This window comes from Nematolebias whitei, chromosome 21 (assembly GCF_014905685.2).
Source record: "Nematolebias whitei isolate Nwh7 chromosome 21, NemWhi1, whole genome shotgun sequence".
In the NCBI taxonomy this organism is placed as follows: domain Eukaryota; kingdom Metazoa; phylum Chordata; class Actinopteri; order Cyprinodontiformes; family Rivulidae; genus Nematolebias; species Nematolebias whitei.
In genome coordinates, this window is record NC_056518.1 from 450,762 (window position 1) to 470,706 (window position 19,945).

General features: G+C 40.0%; 1 protein-coding gene across 1 annotated transcript in view; it reads right to left on the reverse strand.

Moving 5' to 3' along the window:
* stag1a (stromal antigen 1a) overlaps positions 1 to 9,308 on the reverse strand; it is a gene marked incomplete in the record, with an annotated part of 37,004 nt that extends 27,696 nt beyond the window's left edge. The window contains 15 exon segments of the mRNA XM_037695143.1: positions 419 to 522; positions 729 to 846; positions 1,037 to 1,151; positions 1,277 to 1,384; positions 1,520 to 1,599; positions 1,702 to 1,800; positions 2,486 to 2,609; positions 2,679 to 2,752; positions 3,017 to 3,168; positions 5,818 to 6,022; positions 6,453 to 6,529; positions 6,707 to 6,803; positions 8,022 to 8,177; positions 8,837 to 8,957; positions 9,126 to 9,308. Of these exon segments, the coding sequence (XP_037551071.1) occupies positions 419 to 522; positions 729 to 846; positions 1,037 to 1,151; positions 1,277 to 1,384; positions 1,520 to 1,599; positions 1,702 to 1,800; positions 2,486 to 2,609; positions 2,679 to 2,752; positions 3,017 to 3,168; positions 5,818 to 6,022; positions 6,453 to 6,529; positions 6,707 to 6,803; positions 8,022 to 8,177; positions 8,837 to 8,957; positions 9,126 to 9,154 (1,659 nt within the window).
* Between the last annotated feature and the right edge of the window lie 10,637 nt (positions 9,309 to 19,945).

Sequence of the window (19,945 nt, forward strand, 5' to 3'; positions counted from 1 at the left end):
TTTTTTGGACACTTTAATATAATTTCGAGCAAACAAATAATTGCTTTTAAGTATTAATCTTCTTAAATTCTTGTTAAAGTCCCCCCGTGCACGCTCCTGCGGCCGCCATTTGGCAGCCAAATGATTTTTGGCACAACACCGGCCCACATTTCCAGGTTATCAGCGGTGACGCATAATAGATGCAACATATTTATGGATTTTTCCACTTTATTAGACATATTTGGACTGATACGACTTATAGGGTGGTGCGACGTGTACGGTGGAGAATACGGTATGTGCTGCCTTATACAAAGCTGAACAAAACAGAAGACTCAATCTTAAAAAATCTGACCTGAAACCACAAAACCTAGACTTTGATTTAATGAATTAAAATCTCTGAGTCCTGTTAGAGTAAATAAGCTGTTTGTAGATAACCCACTCGTTTGCCAGTGCCTCTGCCAACAGGAGGGTGTGCCTCGGCAGCTTGTCGGATGGTGCACACCATCAGCTCGATCAGTGCACTCTCCTGTCTGTCTGATAACACTGCAGAGACAGGTAGTCAGAAAAGAATCAAGATATATGGAGACACAAAACATCAGCAAGCTCAGAAACAGACAGGGGCCAAAGGAGATTAAGGTTCAAGAATCTAGATTTTATTGCATCATCTCTTTTTTCATCTGTGATGTGAAGAAACCCATGCTGAAACCTTCTGGAGTCAAACACCAACAGAGTAAAAAAGCTGCTCTTACTCTCTTCTCCTTGAACGGGTTCCTCCAGCAGAAGTTCCGTCATACACTCCCAGTCTTTCAGCAGCTCCTGAGAACTTTCCCACAACGAGTCGACCAGGTAAGCTGCATGCTCATGAAGCTAGAACACAATGAAAGAGACTTCATGCAGGCAGCTGAATGACATTCTTTTAATCAGCCTGAAATGACTGCAAACATGACAAAGAATCATATGGATGTTATCTACCAGCAGAGCCAGAAGAAATACAGACAGAGAGGAGTTAAAGCATCACATGTAATCAGACTGAAAGGTGGGCATTCTTCCATGTTACCTCGCTCTCCAGGAAAAAAAGCACCAGCATTCGAATGAGATTTCCATTGGGACTGCTCCTTCCTCTGCGCTTAGCCAGGGCCTCCTCGGCCTGGGGGTCGTGGCGACTGAACAATCTGAGACATGATGAAGAGTTGCAGGAGGGGAACGAAGTCGAGGAGCACAGGAACATTAGAAAACAATGCGGTAAAAACAGAGTTCTACACAAGTTTAGAGAAGAACGTGTAACGAGTGGACTCACTTCCTGTGAAGGAACTCTCCAGCAGCAACAGCCACGGGCCGATGAGCAGAATAAACCAGGTGGTACACGTTCTCACAGTCTTCATTTGACAAAGCGTCTTCACTTCCTCTGCACGAGGCAATCACAACGGGTTTTAATGAGGCCAAAATGAACCGTGGTTGTATCAAAGTATAACCAAAACATCCCAAGCTGATTGGACTAAACATAAAATCCCTGCATGCAGAAAAGACCATAGACACTCACTGCAGAATGAGCGTTACCAGCCTGATGGCTTCTACAGCCACATCATACTCCTTATCCAGCGTCATAGACACAATTCGATCCTACCAAAAAACAGTCAACAATTAAACTTAAACTTGCAAAAAGTTGAACAAACATACAGAAATGAGACCACAAAGTGGTTGTGATTCTTTTTGTTGCATTACCTTGAAGCGGTTAGTGAAGAGCTCTAGCTTGGGGAACAGTTCTCTATTTGTGTAGAGGTTCTGCAGAGCCTTCAGACATTTCAGACGCACTTCTCCTTGCTGAAAAATGAGACAGTTCAATCTTAATGTAGCATCTCTGAGCTGGGACTACTGGAGTAGTTGTGACGCAAAATTGCGAGAAAGTTGTCAAATTCTCAGCTCTCAGTGAATTCTGAGCGTTTGCAACCAGTAAGAAGGTTTTGTGTGACTATTCCTTGAAAATCACAACCTACAGTATTTTTCTTTGCATGGCTTGTAAAAGTATTGCACAACATTCTTTCGCTGCCCACATTGTACCCAGCTTGGAAGCTGGCCCAACAAGTCCAAACTCTGGTGCCCAAGGATTATACAGAGTAAATTAAGAAACAGCCCGACAATCTGCAGCTGTTCTGATCTGGAGCACAAATGTTTGGAACACATTCAAAATTCAAGCAACAAGACTGCGAGCCTCTGCATCATCATCTCTGATACTAACTGGCATTTATAACGTATGTGACTGCTTCTGTTCAGTGCCCTGAGGCAACTTCTGTTGTGACTTGGAGCTACAGAAATAAACTGAATTGAATGGAAACGCAGAAACTGAGAACCCCTGCATACGTTTCAAGTCATGTTGACGGCATCCTCACTCAGACTAACCTCCAACCCAGTGAAATAGTGGCTTACGCAAACAACTCTCAAATATAAACAAATGCTGAGTTTATTAATGTTCCAAGATAATAAGCAGTAGTTGTATGACACAACGTACCCTGTCATGGAGTGTCCATCCAACATATTTCAGGTAACTATCGTTAAGAAAGGCATCGCTGTACATCTTCATCCACACTCCAATCTCCTCAATGCAGATAGCTCGGATCTCAGCAATAGCATCCCTAAAAATGCAATAAAGACAAAGTCATGTAAAGTTTTCTTTGTTTGAACAGATCAATAAGAAACTTTACCTGTAGCGATGCACAAAGATGCCCTTGAAGATGGAGTTCATCATGTTCTCTATTTCATCTTGGTTCTCCTGGAGCTGTTCAGGAAATCAGTTACAGAAAATACTTAACTAAAGCTTCTAATGACCAACTGATCAACTCTAACTTGTATTTTGTTGGTTTTTCATTTGAATGGCCACTTTGGATGGAGGAGAAAGCAACATCGTATAACTACTTTCCTTTTAGCTGGAAGAAAACAGATCAAATGGAGCACTTTTCCTTTCTTCCATAAAAAACATCTGCTTTTGTCATAATCTACAAAACGTCATATGAATTAGTTTTAGTATCAAACAACAGCCAACCTCTTTCCTCTTCTGTAGCAGCAGTTCCAGCTTCTCATTGGCCCGTTTGCCGACCATCTTGTTCCTCTCAGCCTCGTACTGCCTCTGGGTATTGTCCTGGTGAATGCTGAGGTTCAACGCCACATTAACCAGTGCCGTCATCAGCTTCATCGCTACAGACGAAATGAATGTATTAAGTTCTGTAACAATCAAAGTTCACACATTTGTGAAAAGAATGCATATCAGCCGCCAGTTTTCATACCAGAGTTGTAAGCGAAGAGTATCTCATGATGAGAAATCACAGCTATAGCAGTTTAGCTAAACGTTGTCAAGGCTGAGGTGTTCTGTAAAGTTGCAGGATCTGCTGGAGCTTCGTGCTGACGATAACCTCCACAACTGGTTGTGCTAACTCCGAAGGTTGATCAGTTATCAATGAGCGTTTCAATAAAATCAGTCACTAGTTCATAAGATTTTATTAATTATAAAAAATAAGAGAACACACACATAACTAGGGGTATAACAATACATCGATTTAAATCAATATATCGATTAAATGATTAATGATTCAATTATATTGTGGAAAACTAAAACATCCATTCATATCGTCATCTTTAAAATACACTTTTATTTTGAAAATCCCAAGGCACGTCTGTGTCACCATTTCCATGCGCAGCTGCAGCTCTGCAGCCGCCTCAGCAGCATGGCAGACGAGGCAGAAAACACAGAAAATGAAATTCACTCTCCTGCTGGATTTAAATCAACTCTGTGGAAATATTTTGGATTCTGACAGAAGAACGGCTCAACAGACAAAACTCCGTGTGTCGTGTGCAACAGGTGCCAGTGTGAGTTCAAATACTCGAGGGAAACAACAAATGTGTCCGTTCACCTGAAGAACACACACGACATTGACAGCCATGTTACGTGAGCTCACTATCTGTTTTTGTTTCTTGAGACCTGAGAGGTCATCAGGACACTTTTAATTTAACTGGTTTCAAAAATGTACTTGAACATGAGAAATGTGAGACTGTACTGAACAGGTCATACTTTTGATTTTTTCATTCATTAAGAAAAAAATGTTTTTATTTAAAAGCCTGGTGCGAGTAATAACAGAAATAAAATGGTTAAATCATATTTCAATTGTTTTTGTAAATGTATTTATTAGGGATGCACCGATCCACTTTTTTTTTACTTCCGATCCCGATACCTAAATCTGAATATCGGACGATACCGATCCAGTTCTGATATCATCATGATCATCAATGATTTTACATGAGGCTGTAATAATCTCCTCTCAAGTACAATTTGTACAAATATATACATGCATGTCCAAAAGGCAACTTGAGGTAAGTTTTATTAATGTTGGATAAGATTTAAAGTTAGAATTAAATTCTAACACAAAACATGTTTTTTTTATTCCTAGCTTTAAAGTGGATATTAAAGTGATTAATTTAAATGATTGTTTAAAGTTGTTTTATATTTTTTAAAATAAGGGGCAGATAAAAGATTTTTCTTCTTTCTGAACTCTTTTCATTCAATGTTTTCTTTTTGATGATTTTTTTATTGTTTCTTTGAAATTAATGAATAAATGAATTAAATTAAATAAAATGTTAAATGTCTTCAAACATCTGCTAGTTCATGACATAAACCAACAGACATGTTCCTGTTTTTAGTATTTTACATCACTTTATAATGTAGCAGTTTATGTTTTTAATATAATTTTCAAATCATATGTTTTTTATGATTGTCTACTGTTGTACTGATAAATATCTCCTGGAGGGTAAACTAGATCTTGACTGTAAGTATCAAACTGTGAAATCCTTTGTTTTCTACAACTGATAGTGGTTGGTCATTAATTATGATGAAGTCTCTGTAAACATTAGAGCTCTGTGGTTTCAGCGACGTCTTCTTCTTGTTCAGTCCGAAGCAGGCAGTCTGATTTGGGGCAGCCGCACTCAGTCTGTCCCTCCTCAGAGACGGGCAGACTGAGGGGCAGATTGGACGCAGAGGGTCGGGCTGCCTGCTACAGGTTCAGCAAGAGCAGCGCCCCACTGAAGCCCCGGAGCTCGAATGTCCATCGTAAAACTAACTTTACCGTGGTTTAATGTGGCGCTATGGCTCTGCAGACAGTGCACGTTGCTGTCTTGTCTTGTGGTGTTTAGTGTAAAATACTTCCACACAGCGACATGTTCAGATGAAAAGTTTGTTAGCTGTTAGCCACAGTGCTGCTAACTCAGTCCTCACGTTGTAGGTGCTGCAAACTATGAACTGGATTTCCTGAATGTGAGGTGGGTCTTATTACTCTGGGTTCATGAGACACGCCTCCGTTCAGGAAATCCATTCCATAGTTTGAAGCCAACATGCATCATGGATCAGAAATATCGGCAGGTGGATCGGAAAAATCCGATACGTAAATTATGCTGGTATCAGAGGCCGATACCGATACTGGATCGGATCGGCCCCATCCCTAGTATTTATATGTAAATGAGATGGACATTTGATATCACAATATATCGATCGCAGACTTGTGAATCGAATAGAATCAAAATCGTATCGTCATACAAACAAATCAATATAATATTGTATCGTGGTAAAGCTGGTGATTTACACCCCTCATCATAACGTTTGTAATAGAAATGTTTGTTGTCTGCTTTAAAGACAACGAAATGTAAGCAGCTTTAGATTATTAATGTTATTATTAACTGTATGTGGAAGAGCTGCAAAAAGCTTATAGACAAACCACAATCTTAGACACAATGAATGAACTTCTAGCCTCAACATTTAGTTACATTAGTGTTTATAAACACCAACAAACCATAAAGTACCTGCTAATGTGGACGTGTGCCTGAAGGCTCGTACTTGAGAGTCTGAAAGGCCAGTGAGGAGAGAAATCACCGTGTCCATCATGTACTCGTCATAGATGATGCTGTACTGACACTGGCGGATCAGCACACAAATGAACTCGCAAAAGTTGTAGCGGAACTTTTTCCACATGGGGCCTGGCATGGTGAGAGGATAATCTCCACTGTCCTGTGGACACAAACTGAACCATCAGATGATCTGCTTCTGTTAATACAGCAGCTGAAACGTGCATGTGAGTGAATCTGCTCTGGAAATGTTTTTCATCTGCGTCACAGTTGTGCATTACATTAGGGACTGTACAGAGACTGTTTTACAGTAAATAAATACATAGGCAGGGTTTACATACATATTTACAACCAATGACAAGAGTCTCTTTACTGCTGTAATCTGTTGAGCCAAGGCTATTTCAGTTTTATTCTTTTCTAAACATTAAAAAAAGTTCCACGTTCATGACAAACTTTTTTCCTCTAGTTGGAGCTCAACAATAGCAGAAATAGAGTGCATGGGTGTAGCTAACAAGCCTGCAGATGTGTAGGGAATAAGGTTTACAACTTACTTAACATAGCAGGAAAAACAACAGATGAGAACATCCTGTTACCTCATCAAACTCTTCGGTCATTTTACGGATGATCTCTGCATTTTGCATGTTCCTGAACATCTCTATCCTCACTGTGCCTGTTTACAAACAGACATTCATATTGGTTAGTCCAAGACACAAACAGTCATTTCACTACAAGTGCAACAGCAACATTTCATTGCCACAGCAGCAGTTAACAGTTAAGTGTTATAAGACAACAACAGCTTCAATATCTGAACAACAATATAACAGAAAACCAAGTTGTGTAGTCTCACCTTTGCAACCGGAGCATTGGATGAAAAAATTGATCAGATCCAGCAGCGCCAAGTCTCTGTCTTGTTTGTATGACTCGATCCACTCATCCACTACAGACTGCAAACACCCATAATCCAAACAATTAACTGTCACAAGACGTGCACAAGCCATGTGCATCAAATGTTTAAAAACTAGACCCTCCAGATTAATTACAGCTGCAGTAGTCCCTCGCTACTTCGTGGTTTGACTTTCGTGCACTCCATCTATCGTGGTTTGTGTACATACAGTGTACCGTACATAATATTTTCCAAAAATAAAAATAAATAAATAAATTAAATTAAAAATGCGTCGCCATTTTGTAGTTTTCTTTCATTAAGCCTTTACCGTTTTGCCAGTCTAAAGAACTACGTTACCCAGAAGTCATCAGTCCATTCCCCAGAAGTCAACGCTGCTCTTTCAACCACTGCTTTCTGTAAATGGAGGGAGAGTTTTGCAGCAAGGTCAGAAGTTCTGTAAGGACGAGCTCACAGGACTGGTGGGAAAGTCACAAATAATCCTGAAGATGAGCTCATCCTTCAAGGTGTATCTTCACTGCTGAGTGGCTGGGCTGCAGGTGATCTGGACTCAGTGTGACCCAGATCCTGAGTTGCAGGCGACAAATGGCTGTGGGGTTCAGTCAGGTCCTGGTCGTGCAGTGCTGGTCCGGACCGGGCCAGAGGTGGTGGACTAAGTCCTGGGCAGCCTTGTTCCTGGAGCAGCAGCACATGCACATCAAGCTGGATGGAGCAGTGGGCTTCAGTCATGCTGCACCGGGACTTTTTTCATCTATCGGGTCGGACGGAAATGAACCGCTCTTGTTCTGCAGAGCCTGGTAGGTAAAATTTAGTAGCTATATATACTTATATAGTAGCTTGTTGTTAAAATTAGTAGATTTAAGAGAGGACTGATTTGTGAGCTTCATTGCAGCAGGATGGGTCTGTAGAAACGAACCGAGTCCAAATACAAGAGTTGGACCAGAACTGCTGTTCTGCAGAGCTAGTAAGTAAAATTTAGTAACGTATGTTGTTAAAATGATGTAGGTTTAAGAGTTTAGAACATTGCAAGAGTGTTGGAAATGTGCCTAAAGCCTCAATATAAAGTTTACTGTACTTGAACTTGAACTACTGTATCCCTACTTCACTGTTTTTCACTTATTGTGGGGCTTCAGGGCACAGAACCCCCGCAATAAACGAGGGACTACTGTACTCAGAATGTGAGGCAACACATGTAGCTGTTTTAATTCTGAAAGAAACATCAAAAACAAATTGTAATTTTTTTTACATAAGTTACACCCACCTGCATTGCACTCTTGCCCACTTTGACAACTTCAAACAGAGTGACGGGGTCTCCACTGTTTCCATTATACTGAGCCACGCCATTTGCTTTGCCCCGCCCTCTGACCACACCCATGGCTTTGTCAGTTGGCGACTTCCGTGGCTTCTTATTGGACGCCTTCGGAGATGAAACAGCAATTACAAATGAACTCAGTGTCATTCACAAAGACAGAAAAACTTGTAACTTGTTTTCACTTCAACGTACACGTTCGTGGTTGTACAATAGTAGATGTTGCACTTTGATCCGAACTTATCGTGACTTGTCATGCTCACAGTATAGCTGTAAAACTGACCAAGTTGTAGTCAATATAGTGCTGACCAAGCTCGACTGACTTTAGTGGTCATCTAGAAATGGACTGATTTAAAAAGCTTGTCTGTTGTAGATGTACATCCAATTTATTTCTAAAAGTTTTATTAAATCTATGTAATGGTCCATAAGATATTTTGCTAACAGAGTAGACTCCAAATAGTTAATGGCAAAATTCTAAAATAAGATTTTGCACAACCTGACCTGTTTGAACTCCGAGTATGAGTTGGAGATCAGTCCTAAATACCACCACACTAATTTAAGGTTAAAATTGTAAAACTGACTAAGATATATTTGCCCAGCGGTTCATGAGATATTTCTGCTAACAGACAAACAAACGAGCACAGATATGGACACATACATTATTGCCCGCCTTCAAAAACAACATGCACAAAACCACAGACCAACACAGACAGGGTGGAGGCAACGAGTGAAAAAATAGCCCCACTTTGCTTTTCTCCGGCTCATACCTGCACCTGTTTTCCAGGCCTCCCTCTTTTCTTCTTTCCTTTGAGCTCTGGATCCTCCATCTCACTCATGCTCAGACTCAAACCCACGGCATCTGTTGCCCCAGACTCGTTGGAGGAGTCCCTGAATGACACCAACACAGGACTTTAGAGTATCCAATGCTCTTGCTCTATAAGGATGGACAAGTCTTCAGGGATGGAGAGTAAATTTATCACGTTTTGAGAGTGATGATTATACTGAATTATTATTGTTTCTTTCCAAAGGTTTGCTCTGTGATCTCTTGGCACTTACTGGAGGACAGGAAGCTCCGAAGTGATCATTGTGGTTGGTAATTGACCTGCGTCTCGGGGAATGAGCAGACTCTAGGTGTGAAGAGAAAGGTACAGAATGGTGATGCTGAGGGGAGGGGGAGGGGCTGGAAGGGTAGGAGGCCTCTGGATCGACAGCGCTCAGCTGGCCAACACTTAACTCACTTCAGCTGCAGGAAACAGACAGAGAGAAATGCATGTCATAATATGTTGCTACCATATGTATTATACAGTTGCAAAGCAAGTACAGCACTCAACATGTAGACAGAAGATGTGTTGTCATGTGACTGATGCTAATCTGTTTGATTTCTGCATTAATACACAAAGTGACTAAAGCATCTTCACTGTAAATGTCACTGAATCAAATCAAGCCCTTCTCCTCTCTGGTGAGGAAATGAGGACACGGTGACACCAACTGGTCACTGGGAGAACTACAAGAGCAGAACAATGTGAGTGAGGTGGAGTGATTTACTGTGAAGGGGTGAGGTCAGACTGCTTCAGCACGTTGCACAAAAACACACTGCTTTCACTTCAGTCAACTTAGTCAGGTGGATCACGCTGCACTCATTTACTGAACAAACATACAAACAAAACTTATTCTGCTGGGCTGGTAAAAAAACACCTGAAGATGTGACAAACCCCAGATGTGATCTATTTAAATGCTGTTTCATTTTTATTTTCTCTAACAGGAGCTGTGCAAAAAAAAAAAAAAGCACTGCTGCAAACTTTACAAAAGACCTGTAAAATAATAAAATGGGGCTTATTTACAGACAGAAAATGCACTTTACAAAATCTGCTAAATTAATAGGATTACTATTTTAAAATGATCATATGCTAATGAGAGCAAGAACCAGAAGATGAGCAGTACCTAACCAAACCACCAGAGGCAGTATGCTCCACAAAGTCCTCTGACCCGTTCATCTCCAAACTGATCATTAGCTTTTAACAAGCAGAGAGCGGCTGAAGAAAACCCACTAAGACTCACTGACGCAACTTTCAGCTTCCACAGTCAATGCGTTGATCCGTGGAGGATTTCAGAGGGTTATTTCCCCCCGAGTGCGTGAAAGTGCATGCATGTGTGTTTGACAGTCAGACGGCAACAGTAGGGGGCAGGCTAAGAGAGTGTGTATTTAAAAGTGTCTTGTGTTTGCAGTGTGCAGCAGCAGAGGCAGCTGGCCTGCTTCCACCATACACAGGTGGAAGCAGGCCAGCTGCCTCACACTAAAGCAATTTCAAGCACTCCTGTCAACAACAGATTATAATCTTGTAGTTCAGTCAAAAATTATAAATAATTATAAATTAGGTTTTTATTTTCTAAACTTTGCATCAAAGTCCCACAGAAACTGAAGCGTGTTATCATTACTACAAAATTCAGTTCAATTAGATCGTTTATTTAGCACCAAATCACAGCCCAAGTCATCTCAGGGCACTGCACAGAAACATTCATACAAAAGCCAATTAGTAAAAGTTCTGTAAGGAAGGACTAAACCTAGTTGAAATCACAAAAGCTTTATTAGATTTGGACTCTCCTGCTGCACAGACAAAAAACAAACAAAAACCTGACATAAATGTCCACGTGCAGCACACCAGCATTTTAAACAATATACTACATATTTTCATCAGGTCCAGTGACGGCACTAAAAACACCTTGTATGCACTAAGTCAGTGGCATGCAACCACTACAATCAAACTGGTTCTGCCCTTTCTCCTACTAATTCAATTTTACACCAAGCTGCTGAATGAATTAAAAACAATGATATTTCTTGTTACAATACACAGCGAACCCTCGTTTTTCACGGGGGTTACGTTCCAAAAAGAACCCGTGATGGGCGAAATCCGTGAAGTAGTAACCTTGATTTTTTTACAATTATTATACAATGAAATACTCCATAATACATTCATACCAAAGAACAAAACCTTTGTACAGGCCCAAGCATTTAACAAATAACAGTACTGTAAAACGTTTTTTACAAATAACTACAGTAACTACTGAGACGGTTTAGCCAATCAGAATGCAGAACACAAAGCACGAAGCAAATCTGTGAAGCAGCGAGACGTGAAAGATGAACCGCGTTATAGCCAGGGGTCACTGTATATTCAAAAAAATCTAAGTGTTGGACTTTTCATTATTTAATAAATAAGTTGAATAAATATAGACACATTTCTTCAACTTTTTAAAATTATTATCAAAGACTGGCCTTTACTTTAAAATGTTATTGTCATGAGAAAAAGTAGCCATATTTTGGTAAAGCCCTCCAGTGTCATCTCACGTGTACACGCCTGCACATGCACTAGCATTTTGCTTAAATGTGTTTGAAAAATATTTTCTGGAAGATACGAAAGAAAGCTGACCGTTAGAGCAATGAAATGTGTAATAAATGACATTAAACGGATCAACATGTTTGACTTTTGCTCTCAGACTCACATAATCACAGAAAACTGCAAAACGTAGCCCCAACAAAAAACAGCTGTTCTCAACATGCATCAATCATTGGAGTTCATTTTGTTGAAAACTTTCATAAAAAGCCGCTGCAGAAGCAGAAGTCAAAGGGGAGGAAGACAAAAAAAGGATTTTGTTAACATGTTTATGTGCTGACATTTAACAGTTTGTTTTAGTGCCACAGAACAACATACGGCATCGCCCCTACCCAAAGGAGGGAGCCCCCCCTCCCAGCACAACCACCCACCCCACCATAAAGCTCCCAGCATGTAATAAAATAAGATATGAGCATATAATGTATTACAGTGTTTCCCCCGCCAGTATCCAAGGAGAGAAGCGAGCACCCTGCTACAAAAGCCCAGAGTGACTTCTGGCTGCGTGACCGACTAAACAGAGACGGCACGTTGGTGCCACAGCTCCACCCACGCACCAACCACACGCACACCATGTTTAATGTCTCGTCATGACATGGTCACGCTAAAGAGGAAAAATAAAATGGACTTTAATCAACCCTGTTGTTTGCTCCTCTCTGGTTCAAGCAGCACGGAGCAGAACAATGATGGCTGCTGTTGCGTTCGAGTGCGCCCAGAGCTGCACAGGACCATGTGGACCTACAACTAGTAACTAACTGCACACAGACCGTCTTCATCTGGAGCTCAGGAAACAGACAGGGGTGGAGTCAATTTAACACGAGCCTATTACTTTCACAGTGCCACAACAAATGAGGAACACTTGTGATTCTTTTACAGCAGCACGCATGCACATAGGAGGCTTTTCTCGCAGCAAAGCTTTTCCAAAGCTGTGAACCTGTGATTTTCTTCTTATTAATAAAGCTCATGGGAAGCTGTGCTCTGTGATAAGACTCAAACAACAAGAGCAAGAACAAAACGTGTTTAGTTCTAGTGACAGACATGCAGACTGTGGAGCAGGAAGTTGCTGTTTAAGCTCTAAATATTGCCCGGGACATTTCAGGAGGTGGAACGGCTAACAAAACTTTTACAAACGTTACACATAACTGATTTTTCTTACATATAAATCTGAAATTTTGTAAGCCGTAACATTAAATAATTATGATTTTTTGTGAAAGTCAGCTGATTCTCAGCTCAGCTTTAGAGAAATATAAGAAGCTAACAGCCAAGTGGCATTCAATGGAGTTGTTTTTGCCTGAAATACATAATAATTTGTAAAAATGTAGTTTTTATTTGTATACACTGGTTTTATTGAACATGTTCTACAGCATCTTGAACATTATGCAAAATAAAAAAATGTGCTTACACTAATTTTCTGAGTTAATGTAGACACATAGGCATGAAACAAAGAATGATCAACTAGACAAATAACTCAACTTTATGTTGTGCTTTAAATAACAGCAATAAATCTAATATATGATGAATAACAATAGTACATTTCATTAGATTAAACACATAGTTTTATAACTTGGATAATTTATTACAAAGTGTGCAGCTTTTCTCGTTGCAGTGTACACTTCAGAGCTCCTGAAAACAGTCACGATACAATAATAAACAGAAAAAAAACACATATTTTGTGTATTATGTGGATTGAAACATTTTTGAATAAATATAATTCAATAATTGATGAAATATGAAATATGCATTATAGATTTTACATTGATTTGGTCAAATTTGTTTGTCTAGTGTGCCTGTATTATAATAAATCATAAATGTTCAAATACTTTCAACAACAAGGAAGTCCATAAATCATAATTTTCTCCCATAACAATCCTCATAATGTGAATGTTCATTGGTCAGAATGTGATAACAGTAAAAAAAACTCCTCACGTTGGACACAGGAAATATGTTTTTGCCTTTTCATTTTGTTATGTTTAACAAAGTTAAATTATTAAAAATATACAGTGTCTTGTGAAAGTATTAGGCTCCTTGAACTTTTCAACCTTTTGCCTCATTCCAGGCTTCAAACATAAAGATATAACATTTAATTTTTTTGTGAAGAATCAACAACAAGTGGGACACAATCGTGAAGTGGAATGAAATTTATTGGATGTGTCAAACTTTTTTAACAAATAAAAAACTGAAAAGTGGGGTGAGCAATATTATTGGCCCCCTTGCGTTAATACTTTGTAGCTCCGCCTCTTGTTGCAGTTCCAGCTGCAAGTCTCTTGGGGTTTGTCTCCATCAGGTTTGAACATGGAGACACTGAAGTTCTGCCCATTCTTCCTGCAGAACAGCTGGAGCTCAGTGAGGTTGGATGGAGAGCGTTTGTGAACAGCAGTCTTCAGCTCTTTCCACAGATTCTGGATTGGATTCAGGTCTGGACTTTGACTTGTTCATTCCAACACCTGGATACGTTTATTTGTGAACCATTCCATGTAGATGTGTCTTTATGTTTTGGATCATTGTCTTGTTGGAAGATAAATCTCCGTCCCAGTCTCAGGTCTCTTGCAGACTCAAACTGGTTTTCTTCCAGAATGGTCCTGTATTTGGCTCCATCCATCTTCCATCAATTCTGACCATCTTCCCTGTCCCTGCTGATGAAAAGCAGGCCCAAACCATGATGCTGCCACCACCGTGTTTGACAGTGGGGATGGTGTGTTCAGGGTGATGAGCTGTGTTGCATTGTGTCCAAACATTTTGATTTTGGTTTCATGTGACCAGAGCACCTTCTTCCACATGTTTGGTGTCTCCCAGGTGTCAAACTTTAAACAACACTTTTTATGGATATCTTTGAGAAATGTCTTTCTTCTTGCCACTCTTCCATAAAGGCCAGATTTGTGCAGTGTACGACTGATTGTTGTCCTATGGACAGACTCTCCCACCTCAGCTGTAGATCTCTGCAGTTCATCCAGAGTGATCATGGGCCTCTTGGCTGCATCTCTGATCAGTCTTCTCCTTGTTCCAGATGAAAGTTTAGAGGGACGGCCGGGTCTTGGTAGATTTGCAGTGGTCTCATACTCCTTCCATTTCAAGATGATTGCTTGCACAGTGCTCCTTGGGATGTTTAAAGCTTGGAAAAATTTTTTGTATCCAAATCCGGCTTTAAACTTCTCCACAACAGTATCTCAGACCTGCCTGGTGTGTTCCTTGGTCTTCATGATGCTCTCTGCTCTTTGAACAGAACCCTGAGACTCTCACAGAGCAGGTGCATTTATACAGAGACTTGATTACACACAGGTGGATTCTATTGATCATCATGAGTCATTTGGGACAACATTGGATCATTCATAGATCCTCACTGAACTTCTGGACTGAGTTTGCTGCTCTGAAAGTAAAGGGGCCCGATAATATTGCACGCCCCACTTTTTAGTTTTTTATTTGTTAAAAAAGTTTGACACATCTAATAAATTTCATTCCACTTCACGATTGTGTCCCACTTGTTGTTGATTCTTCACGAAAAATTAAATTTTGTATCTTTATGTTTGAAGCCTGAAATGTGGCAACGGGTTGAAAAGTCCAAACCCACCCACACAGACCAGTATTTGCAGTTTGACTCCCATCACCCTTTGGAGCACAAGTTAGGAGTCATCAGGACTCTGTACCACAGAGCAGACAGCGTCTCCACTAGCTCAGGAGCCAGGCAGAAGGAGAAATCCTACACAAGACAGGCTCTAGAGCAATGTGGATATCCTAACTGGGCCTTCCTGAAAGAAGAAACCCAAACAGGACTCCAGTCAGCCATCAGGTGAAAAGGAGGAACCCAGACCCAGACCAGTGGTCATTCCGTATGTTGAGGGAGTATCAGAGAAACTGAGACGTTTATTTTCTCAACATAACGTCCCAGTGGCTTTTAAACCCCAAAATACATTAAAGACTGGTTCATCCCAAAGATCCAGTCCCCCGGCACAAACAGAGTAATGTTGTGTATGTTGTTCAGTGTCAGGAGGGTGATCAGTCTTACATCGGGGAAACTAAACAGCCACTGGCCAAAAGGATGGCCCAGCACAGAAGATCAACATCATCAGGCCAGGACTCTGCGGTCTACACTCATCTCCAGGCCAGTGGTCACTCTTTCAGGGATGAAGATGTTCACATCCTGGACAGAGAGGAACGATGGTTTGAGAGAGGAGTAAAGGAGGCCATCTTTGTGAAAAGAAACCGTCCATCATTAAACAGGGGCGGAGCCTCCAGGTTCAACTGTCCCCCTCTTACAATGCTGTGATTGCTAGTATCACTCAGCCCTCTGTGAACAGTAAACAGCCATCAGGTGCTAATGATCCATTGTTAGGCTGATGGTCCTTCTTGAGCATGTGATCAGCTGGTTCTGGTTGTCAGCAGCAAACTGGTTGATCCACTCTGAGAAGGTGCTATTTAAGAGACTGAGCTGAATACAGCACCTCAGACTGAGGAAGTCTCTCGGATGAGAGACGAAACGTTTCTATATTTTTTTGCTTTGTTTTTTGTTTTTTTGAATGTCCAGAGGACCAGATTGAACTTTCTTGGATTTTTCTACCTGGATTATTGAGCATGCATCAGGATGTTATTGTACTATGTTAGGTTGAAGTCTGTTTACTTTTATATTTATATATTTTTAAATTATTTGTCTGTGATGGACTGGAGACATGGTGTCCTTCGCCTCTCACACAGTGATGGCTGATATGGGCACCAGTGATACCAGTGACTCGAAAAGTAAGAAGTGGATAAAGATGATGGATGGATGAATTATTTGTTCCTAGATTTTTATTTATTTATTTATTTTTTAGAAAAAGCCAGGCAGCTAAGATAACCTAATACTGATAATTTAAGTTACAGAATTTTATGCACTCCTATATTTGTTCCTATTTTTGGTATAAATATAAAAAGAATAAAAAATATTTGATACAGTAAGGAACATAAAATGATTTTTAAATAAATGTTCAATTTGTTTACATTGTTGTTTAATCTTTTCAACTTGACAGTTACATAATAGAAACAAGATTTATGACCATTTCCACAGAAAAATCGTTTCTGAATTGAAAAAAATCAATTTTAAATCGTATCGTGTCAACAAAAATCGGAATTCAATCGGATCACCAGACACTGAGATTCGCACGCCTATCTAAAAGGTAACTGCAGGAAGATCGTGATTATTTCCTGTAAGTTTTATGTAATCACATCTTAGATCTTATTACTGTTTTTCTTTACAATTTATACTATTGTTGGATGTAACTGGGACCCTGTTTACACAATTTCATTCCACCACGTGTAAATTGTGTAAACAGGGTCCCAGTTACATCACAGTCACATGTACATGTCACATGTGTGGTGCGTATGACAAATAAAGAAACTTTGACTTTGTAAATCCTTCCTCTGAATCATGGGAAACACACACATACAGTATATACAAGCAAAACCATGATCGCCCGCCTTTCACTTTTTAGCACAACATTATCAGAGAATACAGCATGTCTGTCAGTGCACATACGTACGTGCACAGTACATAACTGCAGCTACATGCACTGAAAAGGACAAAGGCTTGGCTGTGAAGAACTCCTACCAAAAAAACTCTTAAACAATAAAAGTTTGATAACAATCAGCTGTGTGTGTGTGTGTGTGTGTCTGTCTGTGTGTGTGTGTGTGTGTGTGTCTGTCTGTGTGTGTGTGTGTGTCTGTGTGTGTATGTGTGTGTGTGTGTGTGTGTGTGTCTGTGTGTGTGTGTGTGTGTGTGTGTGTACTAAGGAGCAGGCACCAGGCAGAGACAGCCAGTGAGCATCTGGGAGTCACTTAACATGCATGACATGTTCTCCAGAAGGCAGACTGGAGTTGCTATAGCAACTAGTACTGGTCATAAGCCCAGCAGTTAAAGCACATTTGATTGGCTGAGTGGAAACAGGAAGAGCTACAAACAGGACTGCTTACAGATTCAGTCAGTGTCTCATGTATCAAAGACTCAGAACTCACATTTAACTCAAATTGATTTATAATTACATTCTCTGGCTCTAAACTATATAATCTAATAATATATATAGAAGGATCCAACTATTTTCACTCAGGTCATCTGGACAATTTCTTTTTTTGCTGAAACGTTTCACCTTCCATCCAGAAGGCTTCATCAGTCAAGGAAACACACAATACAAAACTGATTCCGGCAATGGAGGAGGGGGCATACCAAAGACACCATCTTAGCACCAACATAACTGGTTTGTTCCACTTTGGAGTAAGTTGTTTGGGGGAAGAATCAGTTTTGTGTTGTGTGTTTCCTTGACTGATGAAGCCTTCTGGATGGAAGATGAAACGTTTAAAAAATAAAATAAAAAAAAAAAACCTGTCCAGATGACCAGACTGAAAATTGTTGGATTGTATACCTGGATTATTGGGCATGGATTTAGCTGCTATATAGAAAGACTTGTAGAAAGTTGATATGTTTTTAGCAGAGCTAAATTTGTAAACCGCTCGATGCCGGAACGCAAATAGCGGGCAGACTGGCTGGGGGACGGGGTGTCCTGGGGAACATGCATGATCACAAGACAAGAACCTGACAAGTTGTTTAATGACATAAAATATGTTTTGTTAGCAAAGAACAGAGTCCTAACATTTATTAAACATGACTTCTGTATTAAAAAAACAACAGAACTGTGCTTGGACAAACTCATCGATAAAACAAACATTTTGTCAACGCAAAAGAGGAAAAAGGGGACAGGTGGAAAGAAAGAAAGCCAGCCAGCCAGCCATTATCTTTTACCCGCTTCTTCCATTTTGGGTCACGGGGTTCGCCAGTGTCCATGTCCAGCAATCACTGTGCGAGGTGCAGGGGACACCCTGGACAGGTCTCAGTCCATCACAGGGACACATAGAGACAAACAACCATTCACTCTCTCTCTCTCAACTAGGGACAATTTAGAGTTACCAATCAGCCTAACATGCATGTTTTTGGTCTGTGGGAGGAAACCGGAGTACCCAGAGAAAACCCATAACTTTATTATTACGGTAGTAAGACTGAGTTGCCGGAACTAGGGGTGCAGAAAAAATTTGTTTTTTAAAGAATCTAGATTCTTAGTCCTGGCGATTCTGAATAGTTTCTAAAGGTCAATAAATCGATTTTAAAATGCATCTAAGTTTTATATTTTTTCTGCTCCTACTCCCCGCTCGACCGCCGTAGAATTGAGCCATGTAGGCCACCGTACAGCAGCTAGTTAGCCAGCTCCCTTTATCTGAATGGAGCCTGCTAGCATGGAGGAGGGAGACAGCGTGATTCAACCCGCTGCTTCGTCTTTAAAAATCATTTCAGATCCTACAATGTTCCGGGGGAAGACAGAGCTTCACAAGAGCACGGTTGTTTCCAAGAAGTGTCAAATAAAATTGCGGTACAATATTTTGGAAATAAGACAAAATGCACGGAAGATGAAAGCGAAACAGCCGACCAGGGAACTCTGCAACAAACTTCCAGGCTTCACCAAAGGCTGTGAAGATTTCCCTCTCCATCTCCTGCTGCATCACTAAGGATTTATGATGAGACAGCTCAGTGGAAGGTGAGGAGGTTCAGGTTTATCTTTAATACGCTGGACCCAACGTACGTTAGTCCTTCATGTAGATTTTTTTTTTTTGCGATAAAGCAGCGCCACAACTTCACCATGAAACAACAAATAAAATGGGAGAAGCTCTGATGCAGCTGCAGCTCAAAGGAAACTGTTATTTCTCATATTAAACTAAAACTTATAGACAAGTTGTTCAACAAACTTTATGTAATTTGTCTTTTTAACAGGTTGGAGAGGACAGATGAGACACATCACCTGGAGCCAGTTCTAAATGAGACACTTTATGGTTTATAAATTATTTATAAATTACAGTTCAGAAGAGGTTTTTGTGCAAACTTGCACAGGTTTTGGAATTTTGTTAAAGATTTACTAAATATGAATCAATATGGTTAAGACTGAAGTCTGTATATTTCATATTAAATTAAGTTTTGAAAATATAACAAATGTTAGAGCAATATGGTTAAAAATAACCCTGTGAAGTCTGTATTTTATCTTGAGTTAAAGGTTATTGTACTATGTTAGGTTGAAGTCTGTTTACTTTTATATTTATATATTTTTTAATTATTTGTCTGTGATGGACTGGAGACCTGGTGTCCTCCGCCTCTCACACAGTGATGGCTGATATGGGCACCAGTGATACCAGTGACTCGAAAAGGAAGAAGTAGGTAAAGATGATGGATGGATGAATTATTTGTTCCTAGAGGTTGTTTTTTTTAGAAAAATTCAGGCAGCTAAGCTAACTTAATACTGGTAATTTAAGTTACAGAATTTTATGCACTCCTATATTTGTTCCTATTTCTGGTATAAATATAAAATGATGCAACATATTTGATACAGTAAGGAACATAAAATTATTGTTTTAAATAAATGTTCCATTTGTTTACATTGTTGTTTAATCTTTTCAGCTTGTCAGTTACATATACATTATAACTGAAAC